Source organism: Ceratotherium simum, chromosome 22, assembly GCF_057802395.1.
Source record: "Ceratotherium simum simum isolate JZ-2026a chromosome 22, ASM5780239v1, whole genome shotgun sequence".
Taxonomy (NCBI): domain Eukaryota; kingdom Metazoa; phylum Chordata; class Mammalia; order Perissodactyla; family Rhinocerotidae; genus Ceratotherium; species Ceratotherium simum.
Genome location: NC_141921.1, coordinates 35,029,789 through 35,052,234, shown reverse-complemented (window position 1 = coordinate 35,052,234; position 22,446 = coordinate 35,029,789). Strand labels below are relative to the sequence as shown.

At 35.3% G+C, this 22,446-nt stretch overlaps 1 protein-coding gene across 17 annotated transcripts in view; it reads right to left on the bottom strand.

Moving 5' to 3' along the window:
• The window catches only part of EIF4G3 (eukaryotic translation initiation factor 4 gamma 3), a 351,740-nt gene that overhangs the window by 165,294 nt on the left and 164,000 nt on the right, over positions 1–22,446 (bottom strand). For 9 of the 17 annotated variants that reach the window (XM_087446658.1, XM_087446641.1, XM_087446642.1 and 6 more), the window contains 3 exons: positions 6,840–6,935; positions 5,370–5,483; positions 1,863–1,895 (listed from right to left, as the gene is read on the bottom strand). In XM_087446658.1, coding sequence (XP_087302784.1) covers positions 1,863–1,895; positions 5,370–5,483; positions 6,840–6,935 — 243 coding nt within the window. The remainder of the gene's footprint in view (positions 1–1,862; positions 1,896–5,369; positions 5,484–6,839; positions 6,936–22,446) is intronic. The other 8 variants (XM_087446646.1, XM_087446651.1, XM_087446656.1 and 5 more) reach the window with 3 other exon arrangements.

Genomic DNA, 22,446 nt, shown 5'->3' with positions numbered 1-22,446 from the left:
CAACCAAGTCTGTAGGCTCAGAAGAAAGTTTAGAAAACAGATTTTCCCAAAGCTATTTATAAATGCTTAAATACAACATCCCTATTTGAGGACCACCGCTATTGAACACAAGTGACAGAAATACTTAGCCTTATATCAAGCAGCTCAGAACTCTTTTTTCTGAATCAATAGTTTCTTTTTACTGTTTCTTGAGCAGAGATCTCCACGGTTTGTTTCTCTGTAAGGAGCACCTGGCTTGACTCCTGACTAAAATTTAAGCCTTGCCTCTATGGCCCTTGACTAAATGTTTTTAAAAAGTTATAATCAATCTTTTTACCTAGAGAATTATCTTTTTGTTTTTTAATTATTAGTAATCTTATCTCCTAGATTCTTAGTATATGCCAAACATTGTGCTAATCATTTTATTTGCATTATCTCATTTACTGTTCACATCACTCCTGAGATGGGTATTAATACTGTCCCCATTTTACAGATGAGAAAACTGAGGCTGAGAGCAGTAAATAACTTACCCAAGAACACTGAGTTAATAAGGAAGAGCCAAACCTAGGTCTAGCTGACAGCAAAGTCCAAGCTCTTCAAATACTTTACGATACTATCTCTTGATACTAAAAAATACCCAAGTTTTATTTATCAAATCCAAAGAATTGCCATCCACTTCATATAACCATCTCTGAGTCCTTCTGCAAAGCGTTTTTAACACCTCAGAATTTGCTTGGCTTTTATATCCTCTAAATTGGAAACACTATAGTTTGAGAAATAGAGCCTTGTATTAAATTACTGTTAGACAATGAAAGCCTTCAGTTAAACAATATCCATTTACTCAGTGATAAGAATTCTAAATACGATACCACAGGTAAATACTGGCAACATTTCTCCCATTTTATCAAACCATACTATCTTGCATAACAATATTAAAAACAGCTACCACTTATTGACTGCTTACTTTGTGTCCGATGACTTAAGTATGTTATCTCTAATGTAGAGGGTATTTATCCCCATATTACATATGAGCAAACTGAGGCTCAAAAGAGATCTGCTTAACTCAGCTGCTTAAACAGTAGAACTGGTAATATGAATCCAGATCTGTCAGATTGTAAAGCCTAAGCTCTTTCTACTATAGCAGGAGAAAACGTTTCGGAATACTCCATAAAAAGCTATTGGGGGAAAAAACCCTGCAAGTCTTTTTCTTTCTCTCAAACCACCTCCTCTAGTATATTTGTGCTAAATAAACTAGTGTCAGCATATACATCTTTGCAATTTTAATTTATATAATATTTCATTTAAAAAAACCAACAGGATAAAAACATTAAAATTAAATAAGGTATCTATTTTCTATGTATCCTAAGAATAAAGATAATTCTATGCAGCAAATGAATGTATATTATTGTTAATAAATGTTATTAGGTCTAAGTTAGTAACTGAGATTAAGTGGTTTTAGAAATACTAATGCTATTTGATACATGTCAATACAACTTACATTGGAACGTTAACAGAAAACCCTTAGAATGTTGCCTGTTCCATTCAGTTGAATTTAAAAACACAGACATCCACAAAACCTGAGAGAGTTTAACATTTCTAAAATTTTTCAAGGTTCTCTAAATTCAGAGCAATTACTTTTTGGAAAGAAAAGAAAGCTCTATAATTTTTAAATTGTGCCGTAAACAGAAGAAATGGGTTTGTTAATAACAAAATGCTGTGAAATTAGTGTAGGACAAAAAGAACTGAATTACATCACACTGGAGCTACTCTTGAAGAGAGTAGTTTGAGAGGTTCTGTGGAATGGCAGCATTCTAAGAGTCAGCAGCTACTAGAGCCCCCACCTATTAGTTAAGGGTGATAGTGAAGGGGCAAGAGTACAGTACCTGATGATGGGCAGGTCGAGGCCCCGCTGCAAACTGAGAAAAGGAGGGAAAACAAACACAAAAGGAAAGGCACAAAGAGTCAGAAACACCACAACAAAAACCAAAATGTCACACAATATGCCAAAAGAAAAAAACCCACAAGAAAAAAAAAAACACAAACAGTCAAAGCTTTGCTGCAGGACAGTGACAGACAGGTACTAAGATTCAACAGGTTAACACCACTACCAGGAATAGTTTGCCATTTATCAGCTGGGAGAGAAACAGCTAAGCTGTTAGGCACATAAGGGTGTTTCTCTGACAGAATATTTTTTAAAAAAGAAAAACTCTAAAATAAAGCAAAAGAAAGCTTAAAACACTAAGTGGTTATATTAAGACAAACATATGAAAAGTATGCTTATGCAACTGATATAGCTGGAGGGAATGAGAAATGCTTTTACATTATAAGAAAAGCCAAGAGGTAATTATAATATCCAACAGGAAATAAAGACTGTAACAGGACTGATTTCAAATTTACTTAAGATAAATGGGGTATCTCACACATGAAATGGAAGTTTCAGTATCTTCCTTTATTTCTTGGAGTTAAAGAATAAAATTTTATTTATATATATGTATAAATGTGTTTATACATATATAAAAATAACAAATACATAATTATATATATATGTTTAAATGCAATTAATGTCAAGTTTAATAACAGGCATATCAAAGCAAACAGCTAGTAAAGAACATCACTCTCTAACATGATTAATCAAAGTGGTACTATTATAAGCTCCAGGAGAAAAAAGAGTAAAAGAAGTCAAATCTCTCAATTACTATTTATACACAACAGCACAACACCATACATATGTACCTACTGCTATCTGATACTGAGAATAAAAACAAAAGAAAACATAACTCCTCAGCTAAAGCACAGAGTACTTGAAAGCGGATAACATATATTCCAACTCTTACTTTCCCTAACTTAGAATGGAAGAAAAAGCTTTTTCACCCATAAAATTTTAAATACTAAGATCAAATAACTCTTCATCAGAACAAAACTGGGCTTCCAATGTGATTTCACTAGACACAGAAAAATATTCGGGCACGTAGTGTCACGTAGTGGCTACTGGTACATTAACTACTGAAATGTTAACCACCCTCTTTAATAGTGAGAATAAAATATTTAGAAAGCGGTTTTGAATGCAAACCATACAGGGCTTTTATTTAACACATTTAAGGAGCTAAAATATTTATCTTCAGTTGTTTTATTTCCTACAGAGCTTTCCATCAGCTCATCACTACAGGAGAATCAGACTGAAGGTTAAAAAATAATCCCTCGTACTCAGAATTTAAGTTCCCCGCAATAGTATTTGTAAGAGATTTGGAATTATTTCCCCAACTACCATCATTTCAAATAAAAATTTTTCAAAAAATTGCGAAGGAGCACATGCCATAATGTAGCAGATGGCTGAAGACAGTTCTATCAAGAATTCACCTTAGAAGCTAAAATGTCACCTAATGTTCAAGTAATGAAAAGTGCCTTAACATATTTTGAAGTTATTTAGCATAGCTTAATGAGCTCTCAATGACCTACATGATTAGAGTGTACTAGGTCAGCCATTATACTTGCTGACCAATGTAAAACTGTCTTTCAGAATGATGATAATGGCAGCTGTACTTCTTGCAGAACATTTTCTCTTCAAAGAAAATGAGGTCTTATATTTTCAGTTTTCCAATTATGAAAAGAAAACAGATCATACCTCTACTATGGACATCAAGTTTCAAGAATAGGCAATACCACCCATGTGGTATGAAAGTAGAGGGTGGAAGTGAGATGTTTCTTCATGACACTTCCGAAGAAAATGGGAGAGAAGGGCCACAGTAAAAAATTAACCTGAGTACAGCAGTACCTGTCTTATCACTGTTCCACAGAAAGGTTCCATTTCTAAGGCTCTAAAGTAAAGGTTGAAACTTTATATATTTGAAATGTTCCAGTCAAAAGAGAACTTTCTATAACCAAGAGGAGTACTTGATAAAATTATACATATATTTAAAAAAAAAACCCACAATTTAAGTTAGTGGGAAAGTACCCTAGTCTATTTTGCACTAGTCACCATTGGCTATTGAGTTTTTCATTTGGAATGACAATAGTCTTAATCCTGTGGGTAACTGTAAGCAACAGAACAAACTGTAGTCGCTGCTGGCTCATATTAAAGACAGAAATTTTTGTTTCTTTTTTCTTTTTCCTTATTTTTTTAAGAGGGGTCTTTAAGATGGTGAGGACTGTAGATATTAAGGAAAGCAACCTTCTGTTAACTTGGATCCGATGTTAATGCCACCCACCTACCCACTCACTCACTCTTCTGGTAACTGGGCATGGCCAACATAACAATGATGTAACTTGGGCACTTAGCACCACAAAATATAAAAATAACCAATGGTTACAGGTTATTGCAAAAGCCAAACTGTCCCCCTCTCCCAATTAAGTATTCAATAGCTTCACTATTTTGGAGGCTGTTACTGTTTAAAGAGTTCCAGTACAACCAGAAAATGGAACAGATAGGTAGCTTTATCAGTATTTTTTCTTTTAAACAAGATTTTCAACAATATGAACTGAACTAAGATACTAAGCATCAAATAGAAATACAGGCACAAAGATACCCTAAAGGAAGGAGGGAGCCACTTGAAGCCAGTTGGATTGCAAAGGCAGCTGTCCAGGGAAGAACAGAAAAGCCTAAACTGTGCAATTGCCAATGGCCCATTAATGCAGAAATAGAATGGAGTAAGCTTTAGCTACTCTACAAAGCCATGGGAAGGGTCTTTTCCCTAGTGCGACAGCTTACCTCTCCTCATCAGTTGGGACAGCTGTGGGATGGATGAGACTAGACTATGGCAACTTGGGATGTAAAAACAAAATGCAATCCTGCCAAATTTCATATCCCAACTTCACCCTCCCAGCACCAACACAAATGAAATAAAGAAAATTGGACCCAAAACAACAAGCAAGAGTAGTCCGGTATCTGCTAGTCTTGCACTTGTTTTGGGGTATGTAATGGAATGTTATATGTGTGGTTTTTAGTAATGGGGGTGGGTAATGGTCACTAGCAGAGCGGATGGCAAAAACTGCATAGAGGATAGTATCTGAAGAGTTTATGACCACAGAAAAATGGCTGAAACTACAGACAATTTCCCCCTTGTTATTTACAAAATGGAAAGAGGGAAAAAGAAGCCTTAAAATTTATCTTTTAAAATCAAATTCATCTGAAAGGGATATCCCTCTTCAAGTTTAAAATAAAGAAAAATCTAAACCCCAAATTATTCCTGTCTAATTCCCAATAGAGAAGACCCACCCAATTTGTTATTCTTTTCCCCACTATGCCTGGCAGAAACTGCCATGCTAGGTTAGTCTTTGAGAGAGGAAGCAATCAATGCATTTCTGTTCATCAGCCAATAAACGGATGTGGTCAAAAATAATGAGTGCCGGAGGCACCGCTGCCTGCAAGAAGTACAGTTTGTTACATTGCTTACAATGCAGTATTTTATCCAGCCTCTTCCAGCCAAGGACCTGTAAACGGGAGTCTGTTCCAAAACCTTCCTCCTCTTCCAGTTGTCTGTGCAATGTATTGGCACTGTTCTGCTGGGCTGTCAAAAAAACTGGTTTAGAGATGCAGCTCTTCAGTCAGGTTTTGCGCCAGTTCTAACCATGTAAATTTAATTCTTTTTTTTTTTAAAATAATTATAAAGGGAGTGGGGGGTAAAGAGGGCCATAGAATTCTTTGCAATAAGAGCTTACCATAATGTTCCATGTTTAATGATTAGAACCAGGGCCTATCTAAATTAATCTGGTGAGATCTCAGGCCCACTCCAAGGAGTCAAGTGTCCACATCCCCAAACCATTCTCAGAACAAAACTCGCAACAGACATATTGTTGGCCATTTCAGCAAAAGAAGAGACAAGGAAACAGGCAACTAGGACCAAAGTCCCACCTCCTTAGAATGGTTCCTCCACCCCCTGGGGAGAACCAGGATCTAAGAACAGGTATTGGACAAGAGGGCAACAGGGAAAAGGAAGATAGGAAGAGGGTAAGAAAGAGATTACACTTTGGTGCAGTCTATGGTCTCCTAGTTCTTTGAGCAGTTCTTTCACACATTTCAACATTTCTAAATTCATGCATAAAACCAAATGAACGGTAAATGAAACATTCCTGTCTACAGACAAAAAAGCAAGGGTGGGGAACCAAAAGAAGATCCCTGTATTCTGAGGAAAACACCGAGCTGAGGTCCAAGTAGGGATGTGAGATGTTACAGAAGCACCTTCTAGCAAAAACTAATCACGCAGGGCAGAACACGAAGTTCTAAGGAATGGACAGCTGAAGCCACCGTAGACTTTTGTGAAACAGCGGGATGAACCTTGAGTAAATTCTCAGTCTTTGCTATACTTATTGTAATCCATGTAAAGGATGAGCAAAGAGGATGATAGTATTTACATTTGTATGACAATTTATTTACAATCTGAAGACATGAATACACCATTGGTGTATGTATTGCACATGTCCACATTGTCAAATGGTTAGAACTGATCTAGTGACACCAGTTCAGAAGCCCTACTTCCCAAACCACTGGAATTTGAGAGTCTAATTAATGCAATTTAATTTAATTTAAAAATCTTTGTGCTTTACTCTTCTCCTGAATTTTGAACAGTACAACTAACAAATTAAGAACTGAAATGAAGTAAACTTGAATGCAACCAGAATTTTTAAAAAAATCATGCCAAAGGAAAGTAAAAGAAGATAAAAAGACTTCTTCTTTTTCTTAGTAATTTAAATTATTCATATAGGAAATGTCTGAAAATGCAATGCTAACCAAAAATAATAATAATAAATTGTCTTTGGAACAAATTTATAAAATCAAGTAAAAATATCGGCCAAAGGAACCCAAGCTACTATAAACACAAACTTAGGTGGAGAATACTATCTAGAACAAGCGTCTGCTTACTTACCGGAGAACGGGTTTGAGGTTGTGAATTCATTGTCTGAGGGGCTTGAGGGTATACCAACGTGGTTGGACCTGCATTCTGTCCAGAGGGATAAGGGGTCTGTCAAAGAATGGCAAGAACAATATCATATTTTGAATAAATATGCCATTGGTAACTCAAATTCAAAGCGTTAAAAAAAAGTTTCTAGAACTGTTTATTAACGTGGTTTACAGCTCTACTTTTAAAACTTATCTATATCACAATATCCAGCAATCCAGAATCAATGCAGCATTTTTTTAAAGTTTACCTTAAACCTCCCGATAAGGAGACATCAGCCACTCAGTATCTAGGTGTGATTATTTAATACCATGAGTACAAAGAACACTCACTGTCAATTCATTTGTTACTAACATGGACAACCCACACGACAAACAAACTCAAACATGGCTGAGAGAACTTGTTACTGCTGTGGTGAGTTTTCCAAAGTCTCTATAAGCAAAGGTAGCTGCTGAGGAAAACATTCCAGAGCCAAATTAGCAGTTCACTTGGTTAACAGTTGCTATATTATTGATGTTCTCTTTCACTGCTTACACCTTAATCTTTTTACATGACCCCATAAAAATCTACAATCAATAAGAACTTTATATAAAAGTTTGGAATAAGAGGTAATATAATATATACTAATTTACCATCCGTTTTCTGAAAATAAGAATATAAGCTTTTCGTTATGAATCCATGTTAAATGCTATAGACCAATATACTATGTGCTAATGATTTCAGAAAAAAAAAATACTTGTAACATGTTTAAAATGAAATGCTAGCAAGAACAACGGACACAAAATCACAAGACTTGGATTCAAATCCTAACAACTGCCACTCACTATGTTCGTTAGCTTGGGCAAGTAATTTATCTTTCTCATGAATGTAAAAAGAAATTAACACACCTACCTCACAAGGCAGTTGCTACGATTAAATGAGGTAAAGTCATTTGCTGTCCCTCTAGTTACCACAGTGCCAATTTTACAAATGAGGAAATGAAGAGTCAGAAAATTTAAGTATCTAACCCAAGGTAACTAAGTAAATGATGTGTCTAGAAAGTATTCTAACTTTGCTTAAAAAAAAAAAACTTTCTACAACTTTGGCATCTGTTAACCATTTAACACTAGCTCAGCTGGGATCACCAATTTAAAGCAAATGTCTGAAAAGATTCGTCATATCTTTCAAATAACGAAAACCAGACAAAATGAAAAAAATAGTTTCATATTAACAGAGGATATTTTACAATCTTTCAACACAGTAACCTTTCAGCCCTCTCTATAATGTTCCACATCAGGCTAATTTCCTTTTTCATTTTTGTTCTACTAAATCTGGCCACAATTGAAAAACATGCAGCAAGCATCTCGCATCTATCAAATAGGTAATAACTGGATCAAATATGACCCAAAAGGTACTTAGAGGCTTCTCATCAAAGATTAATTTTAGCACTGTTTCAGACACTAAGTTTATGTGTATGTACCACACTCAAACTCTGGAAGGCTGAAAGTTTGACTATTTCAACTTAAGAGTGGTGAATGGATTTCTTATCAACTCTGGCTACATTCAAATTTGAAAAGTATTTCATCAAGTTCTATTACAATATTTGGATATAGTTGTAAAATTTCATTCTTTATCAAATTAAAGAAAGTCATCAAGTGTTAAGAAAGTCATGTTCTCAGTGGTGAGACTCGTTGGTCTAAGGAAATCTTGACACTATTCTCAACATTTAGTTGGTGGTATGTTAAAGCATAAGCTTCTGGCTGTCAAGATACTAAATACAACATTGAGGTATACCACTTTATAAAAACAGAGAACTGTTATCTCTTTCTACACTTCAAAAGTTAGGTGAGGAACTTTTTTTTTTTGCCCTCTCATAGCTAGTGTACTACAGAAAGGAACAGCAGCACTTTTTTCTCATAGAACGTGCTGAAAATATGCATGATGGCCATATTTGACCTTATTCAAAATTTTCACTAATATCTTCAACACTGGAGCCACATAAGGCAACAACACACTTACAACTAACTGAAAAGGCAGTATGTAAATTAGCATTCCACACAAGTTCTTTCATTCAGTAATAACACCCTTCCTGGTCACACATATAGCCGGTACTCTCAATACTGAAACTGTATATTGCTCTCAAAATGATTATTAATAAAAGAGAATTTATTTTCCTGTAGCTTGGAACTACTATCTTAAACAGATAAAAAATAATCAAGTACTACTTCTTCTATTTAAACTGTATATATGCCAAGAGCTGATTTCATCCAAATGCAAAGCATAATATCTGATGACAGCCACACAGGGAAGTGATTCCTTTTTCACAATGTATGCCATTGTGCCATTAGCGATATGGGATTTTAATAGGGGCAGTGATAAAGGAATTTTGCCAAAAGTTCACTCAGCATTCTCTCTGAGTTTTTCCATTCTTTGAGGCAGGTTTTAGAAATTTCTTAGTAATGATGTGGCTTGTACCTGTTATTGCTGCAAGGAGTGCAACTGTGAAAGATGTCTCGATGCTTTTCATCTCTTCTCTGCATTTAATGACATGATTAACCAAGTTTATCGATTAAGTTACCCTGGAATGACCTGCTTAATATACTACTATGCTTTGTTGAAAAATACTGCAGAAGGGCTGGCCCCGTGGCTTAGCAGTTAGGTGCGTGCGCTCCGCTACTGGCGGCCCGGGTTCGGATCCCGGGCGCACACTGACGCACCGCTTCTCCAGCCATGCTGAGGCCGCATCCCACATACAGCAACTAGAAGGTTGTGCAACTATGACATACAACTATCTGCTGGGGCTTTGGGGAAAAAAAGGAGGAGGACTGGCAATAGATGTTAGCTCAGAGCCGGTCTTCCTCAGCAAAAAGAGGAGGATTAGCATGGATGTTAGCTCAGGGCTGATCTTCCTCACAAAAAAAAAAAAGAAAAATACTGCAGAAGCTTGAATGGGAACATTCTATGAGCATATTTCATAACATCAAATGCACAGAGAACTAGGGATAGATCAGTAGAGTTTCATTTTGATAGTCGTCATAGGTTTTGTTTCCACTTTTCCTTTTCAGATACCTTCCAAGTTACGACAAAGATTTACCTCTCCAAGGACATATACGTGAATATTTTATACTCAAACTGCAATCCAGTTCATTGTTCACATTTACAAGAGTCATAGACTTACATTCTCATTTTCATCATTACTTTTATGTTTCAATGAACCCATTTGAGTCACTGATCTCTTTTTATTAACTGGGGGAGCTAAGAACACAATAGTAACAAGAAAAACTAGTAAATGGCATTAACTGACAAACTGTTAACAGAATGCCAATGAAGACAAGCCAATCAAAATAGACCTTGTGCTGCATACATAACCTTTAAGACCCTAATAACTATTTAAAAAACAGTAATTTGGACAATTAAACTTAAAAATCTGAGAGTAAATTCCATTACAAGATAGAACACACGAACACAGCATCTTAGGTCCAGATGTGATGGCTTTCAAAATACAGATATGTGAAAAAATTAACAAGGATTTTCCATTTTCACAATACAATGGACTTAAACCAACAAAAATAATTATAACAGAAAACATTTATATAGCTCCTACTATGTTTCAGGCACTATTCTAAGCACCTGACATATAACTCAGGGATGAAACACAATTGAAATGTCATCTCATAAATCACAATGAAAATTAAATCAACAATATTTATAGAAATCTAACACAAAGAAGACACTATGTTGTGGGCTATGTGCATACACGGTTGCTGTTTAACCTTCGAGAAGTTCACAATTTAATCAGTAAAGAGAGAGATATAGATGTAAGAAGTATTTACTCAGCCTTAGAGTATAACCCTTTGCAGTCCTTAAAAAAAGATACAGAGGAACTTTTAATGATATGGAATGAATGGTACTGACAGAGAATATTGAAATAAGCACAAATATATACAGAATGTACTGGTAGCGTTTCAAATCAATACAAAAATATCAGAATTACTTAATAAATTGTGTTAGGATGACTACATAATCATTTAGGGGGAAAGGTGGATGTATACCCCCAACTTATAGTACCACAAAAGATTCCAGATTGATTAAAAATGTTGGAATGTCAAATACGAAACTGTAAAGGTGCTAAAGACAAATCTATTTCTATCATCTTAGAGCTGGGAATGCCTTTCAAAATCTGAATGAAAAGTCTACCTAGCTACACCAATAATTTTTTTAAATAGACTATTACTAATAATTTATAAAAGTTCTTAATTTTGTTTAAAAAATTTTCTTTATGTGTATGTATACATATACATATATGTATTTCTTCATTCTTATTACTAGCTATTCTAAGATATATAGTGAGAAACTCTTCTACCAGACACATGAATGTTTGACACTTAAATCTGCCCAGAGAAGCAAAGATAATATCTTAAAGTTTAGACCAGCACTTTGACCATGCTGGCATTTACAACGCTTCCAAGCACCTTCAACCTCTTGAGAACCGTCTTCCAGAGTGTTACATGACCAGCGTAAACAGAAATTTCTGCAATGATTATAAATCTTCTCTATCTGCACTGTCCGACATGGTAGCCACTAACCACGTGGAGCTACTAAATACTTGAAATGTAACTAATGGAACTGAAAAAATGATTTTTGATTTGATTTAAATAAATTTATTAAAAGATTTTTATTGTGGTAGAAAACACATAAAATTTACCATCTTAACCATTTTTAAATGTACAGTAGTGTTAACATATGCACATTGTGCAAAAGATCTCTTTTTCATCTTGCAAAACTGAAACTCTATAACCATTAATCCTATTTAAATTTTATTTATACACATTTTAATCACTTAGGATTTAAATTTAAATAGCCAGATATGGCTAGTTGCTACCATACTGCACAGTACAGGTGTAGAAAGCTATTAATTCCAAAGTTTTACTCTTCTCATGTCTACCATTTTTATATGATTACAAACATCTGTAATTCTACTTTTACAGAAGTACAAAAATATCCAAGAAGCAAGACTATAGTATAAAACAACGGAAAGAGAAGCAGAGACCTATCACTGAACTTGATACGCAGTCTCAAACACATTACTTGTTTTCCTCAGTTAAATAAAGACTGAAGCTTTATGCCACTGATTATCAAAGTGAGGACCGCAGAGTCTTGGGCATCCCTGAGACCTTATTAGAGGGTCTGTGAGGTAAAATATTTTCATAATATTAATGCTAAGATATTATTTGTATTGACATTTGCACTAATGATAGAAAAGCAAAGGTGGGTGAAACTACTGGTGCCTTAATACTGGTAGTCTTTGTATTCTTCACTTCCCCACTCTCACCAAGTCCTCACTTTAAAAAAAATGAAAAAGAGCCAATACTTACGAATGTCATTTATATGACAGTACAATTTATTAATTTTTATTTTGAGATAATTATAGATTCACATGAAGTTTAAAAAATAATCCAGAGAGATTCCATATGCTCTTCATCTAGTTTCCCCTAATGGTAACACCTTATATAACTATAATACAATATCAAAACCAGAAAAATGACATTGATATAATCCATCAACCTTTTTTAGATTTCACCAGTTTTACATGCACACACATTTGTGTGTGTATTTAGTTCTAGGCAATTCTATCACATGTATACATTTATGTGACAACCACTACAGTTACAATACAGAAAAGGTTCTTCACAAGGATCCCTTGTACTATCCTATAATAACTACAGGCACCTTCTTTCCTTCCTCCCTCCCCTCTCCAGCTCTCATGCACCTAAGCCCCGGCAATCTACTCCCCATCTCTATAATTTGGTCATACAAAGAATGTTATAAAAATGGAATCACATAGTAAGAAAGCTTTAGTACATGACTTTTTAAAGATTTTATTTATTTTATTTTTTCCCCCCAAAGCCCCAGTAGATAGTTGTATGTCATAGCTGCACATCCTTCCAGTTGCTGTATGTGGGACTCGGCCCCAGGATGGACGGAGAAGTGGTGCCTCAATGCACACCCGGGATCCGAACCCGGGCCACCAGCATTGCAGCGCGCGCACTTAACCACCAAGCCACAGGGCGGGCCCGCACATGACTTTTTAATATACAGTATGGTCAAATGAGAGAAGAGAAATAAAGCACTTACGTAGCATACTGGGGTTGTATTGAGAAAAAGCATTTAATTGACTGTGAGTGACAAGCTGAACTAGGTGCTTTATTCACGCAACACCATTTTACTTGAAAGAATAAATAACAGACAAACTACACTTATGCAGACTTTGTGACATGGCAGTCATTTTACTGAAAATGAAAAAAGTGAGCCTGTCACATAAAAGAAAATTGAAAGTATTTGTTACCAATGATAAAATCCAAGCTTTCAAATGAAAACTGGACTTTTGGAAAATGTGTATCTGTCACAATGAGCCTGGCACTTTTCCCAGTGTGCAGACTTTTCTCATGAGACTGATTTTTTTTATATTGTAAAATAAAAAGTACGTGGAAGATCTGCACAACTCAGTGAAGCAATATTTTTCAAATGATCAATGCATGATGTTACAAAATCATACACAGTAAATAATTAATTCAAGTGCAAGACAGACCAATAGCTTTTAATCTAACAGAGTACCAAAAGTTCACTAATATGGATTCAGATTCCACACTGCAACTAATATTTAAGAAACTACCACTTGTTGAGTTTGGTGTAGTATCAAAGAATAGCCACAAGTTTCTGAAAAGGCTTGTATAAAATATGCCTCCCTTTCTCTTGGGGCCGGCCCAGTGGCAGAGCGGTTAAGTTTGTGTGCTCCACTTCAGCAGCCTGGGGTTTGCGAGCTCAGATGCCAGGTGCGGACCTACACACTGCGGCGGTGTCCCATATTCAAAGTAGAGGAAGACTGGCACAGATGTTAGCTCAGGGCCAATCTTACTCACCAAAAAAAAAAAAAAAAAAAAAAAAAAAATTAAGGAGAAATTTCTAGATAAACAAAAACTGAGGGAGTTCATTACCATAAGACCTGCCCTATAAGAAATATTGAAAGGAGTCCTTAAAGTGGAAATGAAAGGATACTAACAGTAACTGGAAGCCATATAAAAATATAAAGTTCTCTGGTAAAGGGAAGTACATGGCCAAATATAAAAACCTGTATTATTGTAATCATAGCTCCACTTTTTATTATTTTATATAGGATTCAAAAGACAAAGCATAAAAATAATTACAAATCTACATTAATGGATACACAATATATATATAAAGGTGTAATTTGTGACACCAATAATATAAAGTGGAAGGAGGCAGAGGTATAAAGCAGTAGAGTATTTGTAAGCAATTGAAGTTAAGTTGTTATCAGTTTAAAATAGATTGTTATAACTTCAGATGTAACACATAATCCACACGGTAACCACAAAGAAAATATCCATAGAATATACACACAAAAAAATGAGAAGGGAATCAAAACATGTCACTACAAAAACTCAACTAAACACAAAGGAAAGCAGTAAAGGAGAAAATGATTTGTAAAAAAAAAAAAAAAAAAAAGAGCTATAAGTCATATAGAAAATAAATAAAATGGCAACAGTAAGTCCTTCTCTATCAGTAATTATTTCATATAAATGGATTCAACTCTTCAATCAAAAGATAGGTTGGCAGAATGGATTAAAAAAAAAAACAGGATCCAATGATATGCTGTCTAGAAAAGATTCACTTTAAACCTAAGGAAAGTGAAAAGAGGAAAAAGATATTCCATGCAAACAGTAATCAAAAGAGAACAGAAGTGGTTATACTAATATCAGATAAAATACACTTTAAGTCAAAAATTGTTACAACAGACAAAGAAAGACATTGTATAACCAAAAAAATGTTAATTCACCAAGAAGATATAGCACTTATGCACCAGTTATCAGAGCTCCTAAATTTATGAAGCAATCACTGACAGAATTAAATGGAGAAATAGACAGTTATACAGTAATAGTAGGAGACTTCAATGCCCCATTTTCAATAATGGATAAAACAACCAGACAAAAGATAAGTAAGGAAACAGAGGACTTAAACAATACTACAGACTAATTGGACTTAAAAGATATAGAAAACACACCATCTGACAACAGCAGAATATACATTCTTCTTAAGCGCACACTGAACACAGTCCAAGACAGACCATAAATTTAGCTATAAAACAAGACTCAATGAATTTTAAAAACTATCTTTTCTGATCCCAATGGAATAAAACTAGAAATCAACAGCAGAAGAAAAATATACAAAACTGTGAAAATTAAACAGCACACTCAATCAATGGGTCAAAGAAGATATCACAAAGAAAATTAGAAAATATCTTGAGACAAATGAAAATGAAAAGACAACATACCAAAAGTTATGGGATGCAACAAAAACAGCTCTAAGAGGGAAATTTATTGCTGTAACCGCTTAAATTAAAAAAAAATCTCAAATCAACAACCTAACTTTACACCTCAAGGAACTAGAAAGTGAAGACCAAACTAAATCGAAAGCTGTTAGAAGAAAGAAAATAATAAAGGTTAGAGCAGATATTAAAAAATACAGAACAGGAAAAAAAATCAGTGAAACTAAGATCAACAACATCAAGAAACTTTTTGCTAGACAGACTAAGGGAAAAAAAAGAGAAAAGACTCAACTAAAATAAGAAATGAACAAGGGGACATTTTAACTGACCTTACAGAAATAAAAAGGATTATAAAGAGAATACTACGCAAGTGTACACTCAAATTTGGATAATCTACATGAAATGGACAAATTCCTAGAAGCACACAACCTACTAATACTGAATCATGAAAAAATATAAAAACTAAACAGACCTGTAACCAGAAAGGAGATGGAATCAGTAATCAAAAACCTTGCAACAAAGATAAGGCCAAGACCAGATGGCTTCACTGGAAAGTCTACCAAACATTTAAAGAATTGCCACCAAACCTCTTCAAATTCTTCCAAAAAAAAGAAGAGAGAAGTCTCCAAACCCATAAGGCCAACATTACCCTGTAGCTAAAGCCAGAAAAAAAGACCCTTGTAAGGGAAGAATACTATGGAACAATATTCATGATGATTACTGATGCAAAAATCCTCAACAAAAGACTAGCAAACAGAATTCAACAGCACATTAAAAGGATTACACACCACAACCCAGTGAGATTTATTCCTGGAATGCAAGAGTGGTTCAACATACAAAAATCAATCAGTCCAATACACCACACTAACCGAATAAAGGAAAAAAAAAAATGATCATTTCAACTAATGCAGAAAAAGCATTTGACAAACTTTAACATCCTTTCACGATAAAAATATTCAACAAACTAGGAACAGAAGGAAACTACCTCAACATAATAAAGGTCATATACGAGAAGTCCACATCTAACATCATACTCAATGGTGAAAGACTGAAAGGTTTTCCACTAAGATCAGGAATAAGACAAAGATGCCTGCTTTCACCACAACTATTCAACACAGTACTGGAAGTTCTAGTCAGAGCAATCAGACAAGAAAAAGAAATAAAAGGCATCCAAATTAGAAAGGAAGGAGTAAAATTATCTCTGTTCACAAACATGATCCATGTAGAAAGCCCTATAAGATTTCACAAAAAACTGTTATAAGCAAATTTACTAAAGTTGTAGGATAGTTAATACACACACTAAAATCAGTTGTGTTTCTACACGCTAACAATAAACAATCTGAAAAGGAAATTAAGAAAACAATTCCAATCACAATAGCATCAAAAAGAATAATACTTAGAAATAAACTTAACCAAGGACGTAAAATACTTGTACAGTGAAAACTACAAAATGCTGCTGAATGAAATTAAAGAAGACACAAATAGATAGAAACAGATTCCATGTTCATGGATTGGAAGACTTAATATTGTTAACATGTCAATACTACCTGAAACAATTTACAGATTCAATGAAATCCCTATCAAAATCCCAACAGCTGGGCCGGGCCTGTGGCTTAGTGGTTAAGTGCGTGCGCTCCGCTGCTGGCGGCCCAGGTTCGGATCCCGGGCGCGCACCGACGCACTGCTTCTCCAGCCATGCTGAGGCCACGTCCCACATACAGCAACTAGAAGGATGTGCAGCTATGACATACAACTATCTACTGGGGCTTTGGGGGAAAAATTTAAAAAAAGGAAAATCCCAACAGCATGTTTTGCAGAAATAGAAAAATCCATCCTAAAATTTACATAGAGTCTCATGGGACCCTGAAAAGCCAAAACCATCATGGAAAAGAAGAACCAAGTTGCAGGTCTCACACTTCCTAATTTCAAAACTTATTACAAGTCTACAGAAATCAAAAGAATGTGGTATTGACATAAAGACAAACATATAGACCAACAGAAGAGAGCAGGGAGTCCAGAAATAAACCCTCATATGTGTAGTCCAATTATTTTTGACAAGGGTGCCAAGACTACTCAATGCAGAAAGGACAACCTTTTCAACAAACGGTGCTGGAAAAACTAGATATGCACATGCAAAAGAATGAAGCTGGATCCTTACCTTACACCATATACAAAAATTAACTCAAAATGGATCAAAGACCAAAACCTAAGAGCTAAAAGTATAAAAATCTTAGAATAAAATATCAAGGGAAAGTTTTATGATACTGGATTTGACAGTGATTTTTTTGGATATGACACCAAAACACAATTAACAAAAGAAAGAAAAGATAAACTGGACTACATCAAAATTAAAAACTTCTGGGAATCAAAGGACACGACCAACAGAGTGAAAAAGAAACACACAAAGTTGGGGAAAATATTTGTAAATCATGTATCTGATAAAGGGTTAATACACAGAATATACAAAGAAATCCTATAATTTAACAACAAAAAACAAACAAGGTACACAAATAGCCAATAAGCACATGAAAGGATGCTCAACATCACTAATCACTGGGGAAATAAAAATCAAAACCAAAATGAGATACCACCTCACACCCATTAGGACAGCTACTAAAAAAGAAGAAAGAAAGAAAAAAGAAAATAACAAGTGTTGGTGAGGATGTGGGGAAACTGGAACCCTTATGCACTGCTGGTAGGAATGTAAAATGGTGCAGCCACTAAGAAAAACAGTATGACAGCTCCTCAAAAAATTAAAAATAGAATTACCATATGGCCCAGTAGTTCTACTTCTGGATATATACCCAAAAGAACTGAAAGCAGGGTCTAAAAAAGATATTTGTATACCTATGTTCATAGTAGCATTATTCACAATAGCCAAAACACAGAAGCAACCAGTGTCCACTGACAGGTGAACGGACAAACAAAACACAGTGTATACATGCAATGGAATACTACTCAGTCAAAAAAAATAAAGACATTCTGACACATGTTGACAACACGGATGAACCCTGAGGACATTATGCTAAATGAAATAAGCCAGTCACAAAATGACAAATAGTATATGATTCCACTTATGAGGAATCCAGACTAGTCAAAATTCAGAGACAGAAAACAGAATGGTTGTTGCCAGATGGTGGGGGAAGGAGAGGATGGAGAGTTATTTAATGGGTACAGACTCTCAATTTTAGAAGATGAAAAGAGTTCTGGAGATAGATGGTAGTGATGGTTGCACAAAAATGTGAATGTACTTAATACTTATGAACTGTACATTTAAAAATGGTTAAGACTGTATAATACAGATTTTAAAATCATCATTTAGCAGTCTGCACAAAACACAATGCCTCTTATATATTTCAGTGAAGGGGAAAACCAAGTTTTTATCTTTTATTTCCAAGGAAAGAGAATAAGAAGGAGAATCAGACCCAGGCAGAATATATATTTTCCTACCTCAGGAAGCAAGAGGTGTTATTAGAAAACAAAAACAAACCCTCCCACCCCACCTCACATTCATCAACATCAAGAAACACTAGAAATGGAAATAACTCCTCCACTACAGAAGAAAACATTGTCTCTGCATGTTGATTCGGGTTCAGTGGGAAATCTGTTGCAAGTGCCAATATGACAGGAATCTCTCTGCTGTGGAATAGCTGAGTTTACCTAAAATCATTTGCTTATTTGTTCTTTGTAACATGCCCAAGCACTGTGGCTGAACCTTAGGCTTTTAGGCCCAATTTTAACATTGAGAAATGACCAACTTGTTATTTATCTATTGCGATAAGGGCAGATATGGGATCAAATAAAGCCAGTGCAATTGTTCGAACTATTTTCAAATGATGTTCAAGTCAGATCCCATTTACATGCAGCGAATTAGAAAGTATGTACTTTAATATACCATTCCAGGTATATTAAATTCCTAATGACTGCACCAACTAAAAAGATGCTAAAACAGAAATCCCAGAAAATATTCTAACAGTGTAATATCGAAAATAAAAACTTAAATTGTCTCATGCTTCCTTAATATTTTTTTGAAACACAGAACGAAACAAATTAATACAGCGCTATAATTGTTTAATACACAAGTCATTTTTTCATCAACATAAAAAAGTATGTATCTCCTACTTTATACATAGCATCAAGCCTGTAAGTAATGTAATTCTACAGACTACTAGACTAATCAAATATCCCCACTTAAACATTATTGTAAATAAGATGCTGGCATTTATTTCTTCTTAATGAATCCAGTTTCCCTTTCCCTTTTGAAATAATCTCATACTCAAGTTCATATGTCTCATATGCTGCACTTCGAAGAGCAAGAACACAAATGTCAAAAAGAATAAATCATAGTGACTCACTGCTTCCCAGACAAATGAGCAGATTATGATTATTAGATACGCTCAGGCTTCTAAGTGCTTTCTCTTTCAGAGCCAAGCATATAAATAGGTACACAGGGGTAATAATAATCACTTTTTGACACATTGAAAGACTCAATTACAGTACAGGGTACTGCAATCCTTGAATACAAAGCGAGTAAATCAAGAAAATCAGTGTGAAACTACTACTATCATAATTTAATATTACCATTAAATTCAGCAAATATCCAGCACTAACATTTCCATTTCAAAAAAGCACTTGCTGTAACCTCACAAAAAGGAAAAAGAAGTTCCTATGTAAATACTAAGCACACAAATACCTCAATGATGGCCCTGAAGCACCCAAAATTCGTTATCTGTCACGAATATGAGCTAAAATATAACTGTGCAGAATTATTTTCTGGATAATTAGAAGGCTATCTTCTTTTCCTAACCTTTTATATATAAATACCACAGCTTTCATCTTTACATTGAAAGCTATGAAATAGTATTGGCCAACTATACATTCAAAGTTATCTGTAAGGGAAAGCCCTTAGGATGGCTCTCCATTGTGATCTTTCTATCTTATGATGCTAAACGTAGAAAGAAAACAAAAATCCCCCTACAAGCTATTTTTAGATCATCACTGAGCTGGTTAAATAAACATTATGCCTGCTGCGTAATATGACTCCCCTAGTACTTACTCTGCCGAGAATAAACAGACATCATGCACACTCAATCACATGAGACAGGGTTAGAAAACAGCTGAGTCACCCACCAATGGTCTTCCTGCTCCCAGTAACTCAGTGGAAATTTCTGTCTCACCACAACACTTGGCTTCTTCTCCCATTCCCACTAAAAAGTTACAGTTCCCTGAAACCTTTCCCTCAATAACACCAACCAGTTTATGATGAAGCTCATTTTAGGCATCACATGTTTCTACCCTCACCTCAACCAACACACCAAGCACTCCTGACAATATAAAAACAAAGACAAGCAAAAAGAGGAGGCTAATTAGGCTGGCAAATTTCATCTCAATTAGGCCAGGTCTACTTGGGAGAAAAACATATCTCTCCAGTTGACCTGGAGGTGAAGGTAGTTATCACCGCACTGTCCATACAACTTACGCTTTTTCTGGACATGACCAATACATCCCCTAGGTTTTCTTTCCAAAATATCCCTGAATTATATGGTCCATGTTCTTGACTTCTACTACGAATAACAAGGCCTGAAAGCAAAACTGCTTTACGTTTTCTTTCCTTTGAGGATGCTAATTAGTCAGTAGTATCATCAACAAAAAACATTAGGGACACAAAAACTTTTTACTCAAATTGGAATGAAATAAAACCTCAAATCATACATTATTTAAAATGCAACAATTAAAAAAATTTTTTTTCAGCATCAACAAGAAGTCCTGGAAATAAAGTTGAAAAAGACATGGTTCCTGTGCTCAAATGATTTACAATTTACTTAACTCAGCTCTAACAGAATACAGAAAGTGCTATAAGGAATGTGAAAAACATGTCAAGAAGTAAAGCAGAAATTGATTAATTCTTCCTGGAAGGAGATTTCCAGATAGCCTCCACAGTTAACAGTTCAACAAGGGATGGATGGATGAGCTGGCAGTTGGCCATAAGAGGAGAGGGGCACCATGTGTACGCAAAACAGAGTATAACAGAAGCGTGAAGACCTAGAAAAGTAGGACATGTCTGCTGAACCCTGAATAGGTCAGTAATGCCAGAGCATAGGGGCAGGTGAGGCTACAGAATTAGATTAGGGGTGGACTAAAAAGATGTGTCAGGATAAGTAAGGACTTTACCTTGAAAGGAACCCCAGGAGATGCTGAACAGGGCAGCAATATCATTGGGTTTGTTTAACAAAAACAACTATTACAACAATATGGAGTCCTGGAGAAGATTTGTATCACGGATACCAGCAGTTAGGGAGCTATTGCAAAAGTCTAGGAACACGATGAGAAGGGTCTGCTTGTCTACCACAATGAATCTACACAAGGGAGGCAGATTTGAGAGCTAATTAGTACACCAAAATAGCAGGACTTTCTGAGCAACTAGATATAAGGGGTAAGGAAGCTGACAATCCAGAGTTTGAGGATTGGGTAGCTAAGGATGCATTTGGACCCAAAAATTATTGGGCCCCAGGGCACCTCTTGGACCTCACCTCCTATCCCAGTACTTTCCAACCACACTGGCCTTATTTATTTCCCTCAAACATACCAAGTTTATTTTCTCTTAATGTCTTTGCATTAGCTGTTTTCTCTATGTTGGATGAAAAAGTGATAAATTCAATTGCATTATGTTGAGTTTTAACTACCAAAGAAACCCCCAGATACAAAAGTGTACAGAGTAATAGACACGTATAGAGTCGAGTCAACTACAGAGAGTGATCTAGGAACCAGCAGTATAAAAGCAACAGTCTTTGCCATGAGAGTGGATGAGATCACCTAGAGAACAAGACCAAATAACAGAAAATTATTTGAAATAAACGTTCATGAGATAAGCAAAAGAAAATGAATCTTTAAAGTGGAAAGATGCAGTTTCTGAAAGGTGGGATGTAAACACCTTTATTGAGAGTTGGTTTACTGCCAGATATCTACTTTAATAATACAAACCCTCTATGAAGTACATCATTTTAAAAATGAGAAAACAGGTTCAGAGGAAATAAAGCAACTTGCCCAAGATCACATTTATAACGGCTAATTCAAAAGGTGAACCTCAATCTGCTGACACCAATGCAAGCATAGGGAAACAAACATATGTGGTGAAACAAAACATCAATTAACACAAAGCTCAAGACAATGATTACCTGTACAGAGAAAGGAAGGGGTTGGGATAAAGGAGGGGCACGTGAGGGCTTCAAAGATACTGGTAACTGATTTCTT